The sequence below is a fragment of the Notothenia coriiceps genome, unplaced genomic scaffold (assembly GCF_000735185.1).
Source record: "Notothenia coriiceps isolate Sejong01 unplaced genomic scaffold, NC01 NC01_scaffold00037244, whole genome shotgun sequence".
In the NCBI taxonomy this organism is placed as follows: domain Eukaryota; kingdom Metazoa; phylum Chordata; class Actinopteri; order Perciformes; family Nototheniidae; genus Notothenia; species Notothenia coriiceps.
Window position 1 is genome coordinate 13,394,482 of NW_011369945.1, and position 10,837 is coordinate 13,405,318.

Here is a 10,837-nt window from a genome sequence, read left to right on the forward strand (position 1 = left end):
TTATTAGGTAAGTTTGAGAAACCGGCTCGAGATACACTTTTTGTTATATTCCATGGAATGCTCTTAACATCCCGATAGCAATGAATATCTGAAGTGCTTTGACACAAAATCCATAAACAAATGTCATCTGTGGAAGCCGACCAATCATCTGAGCCGGCCCAGCTAAAATAACTGGATGGCCTACCTGCCTGTCAGCCTTCCATCTGTGCACAAACTTATCTCGTGCCCTCATTGGTCACGTGTGCGTTCGTGTGTGTTGGAGGAGGGGCTCTGTAAGGAAGTGGCAGATTTTCTCCGGTTGTGTATTTTCAAATTCTAACGCACTCGAGCTGGTTTCTCAAACTTACATACCCTACCTTCAATGTCAACAATTTACTATTCCCAAGCCTAGATTTCCAGTTTTGGACTTGTATTGATTCATTAAGTTACCAATTTGAAGGCATCAGATCACATTGCAATGGACATCTTTAACTAAAAATCCAGATTTCTCTATAATAATATCACTAGAATATAGAAATATTACTAAAATTCCATTTAAGAACTGTGTCCTGTGTTGTGTTACATTTACGTATTCAATTTTAAATCTCCAGGTCACATTTGAGTGAACATTTATTGAAGAAAAATCAAGTATTCTTATAGATATATTATTAGAAAAAAGGAAATATCACTACATTTCTCAAAATCAGCGAAAACTAAAATAGAAATCTATACATTCCTTTAAACTTTTTTCTTTATTCATAGTTTTTTTTAATACAATCAAATATGTAAGCCTCTAGTGTACAATTTCTATCACCAAAAACATCACATATTTTAACTTTTGTCTGAAACAAGGTCACATAGAGCAGTTCCTGTTCACTCAAAACCTCAAATTTCAAAAGAAGATATTTTTCTCTGTGAGATATTGTCCATATGTTGCTTAATGAACTTGAACTCATATCCCCTTCACTGTCTGATGTTCCTGCTCAGGCGGAGCTGAAGGAGTCCTCCAAGGAGTCCACGGTGATCTCCAACCTGCACCACTTCACCAGCTATAAGATCGAGATCATGGCCTGCAATCACCCCACCGAGATAAAGCGCTGCAGCATGGCCACCTACGTCAGCGCCCGCACCATGCCCGAGGGTGAGGAGGACACACACATCTCACACACATCTCACACACACCTCACACACACACACACTCGGTGGAAAGTTCACTGGGTACTGTAGATACATGAAAACAAAAGCAGAAGATCTCTGTTGTCATTGCATTCGGATACAGACTACATTTCGCAGGCTAGTCTCGATGCAGTGAATAAATACAAAACATCTTTCCTATCTACTTATTTATTTGTATTTTTTAAAACCTTATTTTCTGGGTTTTTAATATGTTTGAGAACGAGGAATAGATAAAAATGCAATTATTTCACACATGAATCATATGCCAAGAACTACTGTTTTTAAGTAGATAAGCAATTTCTGTGGAATCGTTGGAGTACGTAAGGAAACGGCATAAGAATAATGGCAGCAAATGTAACATTTTGGTCCAAGTAAACATAGTCATTGAGATTTCCTGACACATGTAGCTGTAAGAAAGGATATAGTGGGTCAAACATAAACACAAATATGCATTCAAAGCACACGAGCACCCAAAAAAACCACTTTCTCGAGACAGTCAGGAACAAAAGATAATAACTTTAAGTGCATGCAGTTCTTTCCACTGCACGTGTTTTTAATGCTTGTCTCCATGTGTGGTCCCTGCAGTGAAAGCAGACGAGATCCCGGGCGAGGTGACCCATGAGATCGTGAACACCGAGCCCCCCTACGTGATGATCAAATGGGAACCGCCCCGCTCCCCAAACGGCCTCATCATCCTGTACGAGGTGTTCTACAGGAAGGTCGGGGAATCGGAGGTCAGTATCAAACATCTCCACGCGTTTAGGGAGGAGGAGGAGGAGGAGGAGGCGGGAACAAGTCCATTTGGGGGGGGAGGAGGTTTCCTTTAGGGAAGGGCACAGGAAACAGAAATGATTTGTAGGAAGGAGAAGCACAAAGAGCAGACAGGTGCATTAGAAACATGGATGCAGGTAAGAAGAGAGACAGGCAGGAAAAACATCTTCAAATTCTGTCTGGTTCTTATACATCCTCCTGGGAACCGAATAAAATATGGTCTTCGAATTTCCTTTTTTTGTGATTTCCTACCTATTTAGGGTTCAAAAAAACATCTTGCAATTTAGACCTTTTTTTAAATGTACAGTATGTCCACTCTAAAGGACCTGAAGACTGTTTTAGTGTGAAAAGACAGCCAGGATGTAATGATAAACTACGTAACATATTATGCTTATCGAGTGATTTTAATTAAAAAAAATTAATTCACCTTTAATTAAAGATTAAACAAGTAATTGATCCGAACATTGCTGTATATTCGACCACTAAAAAAAAGAACTTTGGTTATTGGTGAACACTGCCAAATCTTCAAAGCTTTTTATTGACAATGTACGGGGAAAAGTACTGGAGTAAAAGTAAAAAAGAGGAATAAATTACATATTTGTCAAAAAACTCCCAACGTTAGCTAGTTTCTCTGCTGTCATGTCGTTCCTCCTGTGTGAGCAGTGCTCGTGTGTGTGATTCTGTGAGTGTGTGTGTGTGTTGTTGTTGTTGTTGTTTGCCCTGCAAATGTGAGATCTGGTTTCTCATTGCTATTCCTCGATGCACCGCCTGACCCCAGGAGCCGGCTCTGTTACCATAGCGACAGAGGCAGGCAGGAAGACTGGGATGCAGCAGCAGGGACATCTGCACCGAAAAGAAAAACAGATTTATTTAAAGAGACATTGATCACATGACAGAAGTTCAAATATAATTTATGGTTTATTGCAAAGAGGCAAGATTAACACATGTTGTATATTAACTTTCAATTGACTATTGATTACATGTTAAACTAATTCTTATGCAGTGTGTGTGTTGTCTCCTGCTCAGGTGTGTGTGTTGTCTCCTGCTCAGGTGTGTGTGTTGTCTCCTGCTCAGGTGTGTGTGTTGTCTCCTGCTCAGGTGTGTGTGTTGTCTCCTGCTCAGGTGTGTGTGTGTTGTCTCCTGCTCAGGTGTGTGTGTTGTCTCCTGCTCAGGTGTGTGTGTTGTCTCCTGCTCAGGTGTGTGTGTTGTCTCCTGCTCAGGTGTGTGTGTTGTCTCCTGCTCAGGTGTGTNCTGAGCCGGCCCGGCTAAAATAACTGGATGGCCTACCTGCCTGTCAGCCTTCCATCTGTGCACAAACTTATCTCGTGCCCTCATTAGTCATGTGCGCGTTCGTGTGTGTTGGAGGAGGGGCTCTGTAAGGAAGTGGCAGATTTTCTCCGGTTGTGTATTTTCAAATTCTAGCGCACTCGAGCTGGTTTCTCCAAAATTACCTACCCCACCTTTAAGACGTTGGTAGGCTAATGAAGGGGATTAGGCTACATGTGAATTTCTTTTTGAGAACAAAAAAAAAGTCAGAACTCTGAAAATAAAGAATCAGAAAATCAGAGACTGAAGTGAGGATTCGGAGATAAACAAAAAAAAGGTAGCATTTAGAGTTCTAAGAAAATAAATGTGAACTCCGGGGAAATAAGTCAGAATCAGACATTTTGAGAAAAAAAAGACAGAATTCTGAACTTATTCCTAGAACAAAAAAACGTTGGTCATATCCCCCCAGAAAATGTTTTCCTTATCTTCTTCCCAACATTGGAAAAAGGGAATGATTTGTATTTGAATGTAGATTCCCCAGCTGATCGTGCCTGCTTTGATTCTCAAGTTGGATCGAAACTACTTGTGAAAGATGTTTAAAACAACAACCTGAAAATTATTTAAAAAGCGTGGAACAGACAAATACATATATTAAGTCAAACGTGGCATTCATAACAAGTGTCAAAAATCAAGGCAAAAACAATGCATTATAAAAATAACTTAAATAAATAACATTACATAATAAACACACACATGCCACCAGGGCCTGCTTCACCTGTAAGCCGTTAACTTGCACACTTCACATTCCTCAATTCTTTCTTGATCAACAATTCATTCATGAGGCCGACATTTAAATACAGTTACAAACACAACGTTCCCTTTTTAAGTCTGGAGGAATGGGATACCACGGTGTACAGGCGATAAAAAAAGAGATTGAATTATACCGACAAGAAACACGATGCGTTTTCTGACAAATGAAAAGAAAGAATCAGAGACCTAATTCCTCCTGAAGTTGGAAAAAGACATACATTCATGACGCTTTCCGAAAGTGCACTTCTTTAAATGCACAATCTTCAACTCAAAGCATGACGTTTAATAAAAGTTATCTAAAGCTTTGTGAAACTGTCCTGCTATAAAGCCATACATCAGGTTATTCCCAAAGAAAATCATTTACATTACTCATTTTTTTTAGACGCCACATTTGAGGATTCGTATCAAAAATGGCAAAACAACAAAAGTCGCAAAGGGTAAATATTCACATTTAGGTAGTTAGTGGCCATATGTGTTAAAGGAGGAAAGTGAGTCTTCTTCCTTTAAGCACGGATTAAAGCTAGAACAGATTCATTTAGTCAGTATTCATTCACCCACACCAGTAAGAAGGGACAGGCATGTCTTTCATTTTTCCAACCCAGTTAAAGATTAAACCACGGCTACTTCCACACACACAACGCAGACGTTTCGACAGAGCATCCTTTTCTGTGATTTAGGAAAATACCACTTTTAAAATATGAACGACGATCACAGTTATGAAGATATGAGGTGGTACGGATGAATATAGAAAATTTAATTACATGTCACTTGTTAGACGCTTTTACCCAAAGCGACTTACATTCACTCAAATCCCCACAGGAGCAATTTGGGGTGAAGTGTCTTGTCCAAGGACACAACGACATGATGACTGCAGTGGGGATTGAAACTCCCCTGATCCTTGAAAAATACTAGTAGTCTCCTACATCCTCAGTAAGAGAAGGTATTAGGTTACCGGTTTGTTTGTAACATTAGCTAGACCTGCTGTTTTGGGACCGTTCTGTAAATGGGGATAGCTGCTATAGCTATAGCGCTAGTTAACTAATTATTTGCGGTCGGATAAATTCTAAATTTAGCGACGGACTGCAGCTAAGCAGACTCACAGTCGTTAGCAGCTTTAGCATCCCCCTATGCAGTCAGTGCAAATCATGCTGCAAAACATCACAGCGATCTTGGAAAAGCCTAGTAGATATAGTCAAATATACTGTACTTATGTTGTTAGATAAAGTGTTGTTATACTCGTTTATTCTTCTTAAATCCATGGTGAATTAATATTAAAAAGCTCAACTAACATCACCTCGGATCAGCCTAGCTTTGGTCATATTTAAAAAGCACTATTTTCATCTACTTATAAAAAGATGCTCCATGTCAGATTCATGATTATCCGGATTAAAACATTCAAGGAGAGCTCTGACGCAGCTACCATGCTGTACTTATCTGCTTTGTTTTTTACTTATTGTGTTTTTTTATTATTAATAAGTGGGACCCACTCTTTTATTCAAGATGTAAGTCTATTCTCTATCAGCACCATCATTCTGCTGATTTAACAATGCAAATGTTTCTGTCGCGGGACAAATAAAGGGATTCTGACACTTTCGTTATGCATAAGTGGGCGTGGTTGTATTTAAACTGGGTTGTAAAAACGACAGCTGAAGCCGGGGCTGGTTCAGGACCAGTACCCGGGTCTGTATCGGTACGGAGAGTCTTTGGATCGTCCGGTCTCGGGTCTGCAGAGCGGCAGCGTCCCGTCGCGGCACTGCCCCTCGTCCAGCTTGTCCAGCAGGTTCTCCTTCCTGCGAGGCGCCTCCAGGGGGGTGGGCAGCACCACGGGGGGGTCCCGCCCAAACTCTACAGTGGGGGGAGTTTCTGTACTGGAGGTGTGGGCGGGGGACTCTCCGTTGCCCAGGTTTTGTCCGTTTCCTCGGGGCCGACCGTCCGCCCAGAACACGTCGCAGCGGATCCTCGGGGAGGGGCGGGGTCGCGCCACAAAGTCTAGAGTTTTCGGGCGTTCGGGGGCACAGCGGCGGCGGGGGGTCGGGGGGAAAACCAGATTTGGATCGGGGAGCCGGGGGACCTCAGGACAGTCTTCTTTAAAACCTCTGAAGATTCCTGAAATAGGAAAGAAAACTAGTTGAGAAGAACTACTTATTTAAACTAATAAATGGACCTAAAATATCAGTGAAAAATATGCTAAATATAGTAGCCTATGCTAACACACACCGCTTTAGATTACTGATGTCCTGGACTGATTTAAGAAAAACATTTTCAGAAGACGTTTAATGTAGATTTAAATAAAGATACGTTATCTGTGTACATCTACTTATAATGAGAGATCCCTCACCTGTGTTTTCTAAAGCGGTCTTCTCCAGCAGGGGCTCCAGGCTGTGGGGGGGGCAGCTCTTCTTGATGGCTCCGTCTGACGGCGTCCTCCTCAGACTGCGGGAAGCACTGGGGGCTGACGGGATGTGGGTGGGGGTCAGCGACTGGCGGGGGTGACGCTTGAAGCTCTCCAGGTGTGTGTTGACCAGCGGGTTGATGTGGGGCTGATGCCGATAATGGGGGGGATGTTTGAGGGGGGAGGAGGGGGGGCGGCAGGCCAGCTTCTCCTCGCTGTCGGTGCGCAGCAGCGAACGCGTGGAGTTACAGTCCGACACCGAGGATAACGACAGTAAGGTGTAAGAAGAGGGGATCGTGGGGGCCTTCAGAGGACTCTCTTTCCGGAAGAGTCTGTGAGTCTGGGGGCTGGTGCTCCTCCGATGCCCCCCCGCCCGGTGGAAAAATGCCTCCCAGCGGGACTTTACGTTTTCCTCAGGTTGGGACAAAGTGAGCATGTTGCAGCCGAGCCCCACGGCCGCCAGCAGAGCTCCACAGCCCAGCAGGACCAGGTCGGAGCGCCGCCCCCCCCCAGGGCTCCTCCTGCAAGGGGAGGCTCCGGGAGGGGGGGCGCTGGGGCAGGACTCCTCCCCCGTCTCCCCCCCCTCAGAGGCAGCGGGGAGACCCTCCTTCTGGACGGGGAGGCAGAGGTAGGACTGACCCGGAGCCGCCGCCGCTGCTGGATCAGTGGTGAAGCAGCTGTCTTCATTTTCTAAACACAGGATCAAAAACAACATGTTAACATTTGTGATGATATTTTCCAACACTTAGCTAAAGCATGAAAAAAGCTGCTGTCTCAGAGAGCCGCTGTGACCCCCCCTCTGTATAATATGTGCCAAACAGGACATATACTCGTGTGGTAGTATTCATACTGCAGCAATATCTGTTCCTACAGTGGTGACCCACTCCACTATCTCACACTCTGCATAGGAGTGAGATAGTCAACACAATGCATTTCCTCCGGTTTCACCACATCTTTTATTTTATTATTATTATTTGTTTGAATATAAAGCGAGTGCAGGTGTGCATGTTACAGTGAGGGACTGATAATACATGTAGATTGTGCTGATTATTCTGCCTTCTCACTGCCATATAATCCGCGGTAAACATCCCCGCTGAATTACGAGAGGAAGTTTGGGTCAAACTTATTTCTTAACGCGTGTTATGATTTGCTGTAGGCCTGTATCGAACACGCTTAGTGCAGCTGCAACATTAAAATAGATGCAAAACAATCTACAGCTTTCCTCATTTTTTATTCTTAGTGCAATTAAGAATTTAAATGTCAACCCATTTCACTTCCAGCTGTTCTTTTTCCTTGATTAATGTGCCTGACATTTGAGTTGCTTCATTAATTGATGCGTCTCTTATTTGTGTTTCATGATGCTGAGGATTTATTTTGAGTTGAATAGATGCAATAATTCATGTTGGAACTGGAAAAGCCTTGAACATCATTTAACAGCACTTCTCAAACATGAAGCGACACGAGGCAGCAATGTTAGTCAAACTCCATCCGTCCAGGAGGTTTTTATGTGTGTTTATGCTTTTTCAGGATCAGCCTGTTTACATTCAAATCTGATATTCTCTGGTCAACCTCAGACGGTTTGGGGGAGGATCTGTTTTTCCTCTCAATGTTTTAATCCATTCTGCATTTAGTCTACAGCTGTTCTACCACGTGTGCCCTCTGTATATCAGACTAAGAGGTGATACTGGGCCCTGCTCACCCATCTCCAGCAGGCTGGGGACCCCGGGCACGGCGGGGCTGTGTCGGGGGGATCGTCGCAGGTTTGGGGCGCTGCAGGACCGCTGCCTGCTGCCCTCGTGGGGGGGCTTCACACTGACATGGAGAGAGAGGGAGGGTTAGGTCAGATATAATGAACAACAGGCTCTAATTATATAATAAAAGACACGGTGACCTATCATATCCGATAACGTTACAGTTAGCAGACACTTCTATCCAAATCTACTTAAAATAAGAGCAACCATGAAGAAGCAAACTCAGCATCCATGAGGCTTCAAGAAAACCAATTTGAGGAATCTTGGAAAAAGTGGATTTGAAAAAAACTGTTGAAGGAAATAAAAATGCAGCAGTATGTTGTACACAAATAATAAGAGGTAGAAAACAAGGCATTTTAAAGTTTTTAACATATTTCTTTATTGCTCAAAACACCAATAAATAAGTAAATTAATAAAAAGTCATGTTAAAGCAATAACATTTTGAGAATATTATGATTTATGAATATGAAACTAAAAAGGAAAAAAGGACAAAACATAAAAAAGAGAATGTTTTTTTACTCATAGTGCATAATAAAAATACTCTCATTATTAAAATAATGTTCTAATTGATATATTAAAACATCCTCTTTGAGCTATTACAGCTTCGTGTTAACAAAATGAACAGGATGATGATTTAAACTAATAGATCTGAAAACATTTCACAGACCACCTGCAGAGACCCCTCTCTAAATAAAGAAAATCGTTCTTCCTCCGTCCGCTCACCTGGCGTCGGCGCTGTGCTCCCGGTAGGGGCCACAGTTATGGGACCGGCCCTTCTTCCTGGAGCCCTTTCTCTCCCCCTCCTCTTCCTCCAGCTGGACCGCTGCACTGCGACCCCAGGCCGAGTACCCCTCCCGAGGAGTCACTGAAACACAACACACTTAAAAACCATGCATTATGAAACTGAATTTAGACAAATATTCCCCTGGCAAAAATGATCCATTTAAAGGTCCCCTATTATACTGTTTTTCATCAATATATTATAGGTCTCAGATATATACAGAGCCTGTCTCTGATTGGCTGAAACACCAAACAGATCATTGCAGCATTACCCATAATCCCCTCTGTTTCAGCCCTGTTTCAATAGTGCTGATTCTCTGTCTGTTACTTTAGATGAAAATAAGGAGCCACTCCTCACGCCCCTCTGAGAGAGATTTGGTTAAAAAGAACACAATAGCCGCTTTCACACCAAGTACTTTGCCGTACTTAGTGCCGGCACTTAGTGCCCGGGGACTTAGTACCCCGGCACTTAGTACCCCAGGGCACCAAGTACCAAACGCGTTCACACCGGAATAAGTTCCTGAGGGAAGATTATGCAAATGAGCCGCTGACGTCACTTCTTCTTCTGCTGCTTTGGGTTTACTGGCAGGCCGCAAACAACTTCCCGGCGTATACTGCCACCCGGAGTCCCCGGCNTGTGTGTTGTCTCCTGCTCAGGTGTGTGTGTTGTCTCCTGCTCAGGTGTGTGTGGTTTCTCCTGCTCAGGTGTGTGTGTTTGTTTTGTCTCCTCAGGACCACACAGGCTGTGTGTCTCGCCCGGCCTACCTGAAGTCCGGCGGGACGAAGCTGTCTCTGGTTCAGCCGGGGAACTACAGCGTGAGGGTCCGCGCCACCTCGCTGGCAGGGAACGGGTCCTTCACTAAGACCACCTACTTCTTCATGCCCAACCGTAAGACCCCCGGATGAACAAACCGAGACCTACTTTAGAATGACAGATTATTACTCTTAAATTGAGACCTGACTTTTATACCTGTTTGTTTTCCCAGCGGATCAAGGTCTGATCTGGATCGTGATGGGTCCGGTGATCTGCTTCATCCTGCTGCTGTTTGTGGGAGGGGGAGTCTTAGTGATCTTTAAGAAGAGGTAGGATCTTACATCAGCACAAACAATTTAATTAATATCACAATAAATGTACATTTTAAAACGTCATATTTCTTTTTTTTAATGGTTTTATACAAAGAAATGTAAATACTTTTTAAAAATTATTATTGTGTTCGAGCTGGTATTGTTGTGTCATCATTCTTTATGTGTATCTTTTGCCTCTTCTAAGTTTAAATATATTTATTTTACAATCAAGATGATCCACATATATCGTGAGCTGATTACTCTATATCAGATGAAAGAGGGAATGCTGCTCATTTCCTTTCAAAAACATCAGTTATATTTTGAAGAATAGGGTTTAACTTTGAATACTTTGAGCCAAGGATCTATCAGGAGTGTATGACGGGACAAATAAAGAAACCCATTCTGGAGAAAGTTCACATTTTAATAAAGTTGTCAGAGTCTCAAGATGGTTTCTGTGGTTGTGTTTCAGACAAACCGAAGGACCGACCGGACCTCTGATCGCCTCGTCAAACCCCGAGTACATCAGCACCACCGACGGTGAGAAAAGCAATGAAATTCAAGACGTGCAACATCTTTTTATGTATTTCAAAAGATAAGTTATTATTATTTTAGATTAGATAAGATTGGATGTATTTATCCCAAATTGGGGATTTCTTTTTTACTCAGCAGCATGTTGATAAGGCATTGCACAGGAGGTAAAAATGCAAGAAATACAATTAAAATAAAATAAAAATCAGTTTTGAAGGAATGCACTATATTTCAATCAGGAGAAACGTTTTGATGTAAGTATACATATTTATTGCAGAGATACACAAATGAATGTAACGGTGATTTTGGCGATTAGGAC

The 10,837-nt window shown here is 42.7% G+C and overlaps 1 protein-coding gene across 1 annotated transcript in view; it reads left to right on the forward strand.

Moving 5' to 3' along the window:
* The window catches only part of LOC104965319 (insulin receptor-like), a 24,830-nt gene extending 14,244 nt beyond the window's left edge, over positions 1-10,586 (forward strand). Inside the window, exons 6-10 of the mRNA XM_010794277.1 lie at positions 967-1,120; positions 1,741-1,889; positions 9,658-9,814; positions 9,912-10,008; positions 10,460-10,586. Of these exons, the coding sequence (XP_010792579.1) occupies positions 967-1,120; positions 1,741-1,889; positions 9,658-9,814; positions 9,912-10,008; positions 10,460-10,586 (684 nt within the window). The remainder of the gene's footprint in view (positions 1-966; positions 1,121-1,740; positions 1,890-9,657; positions 9,815-9,911; positions 10,009-10,459) is intronic.
* Positions 10,587-10,837: the final 251 nt, after the last annotated feature.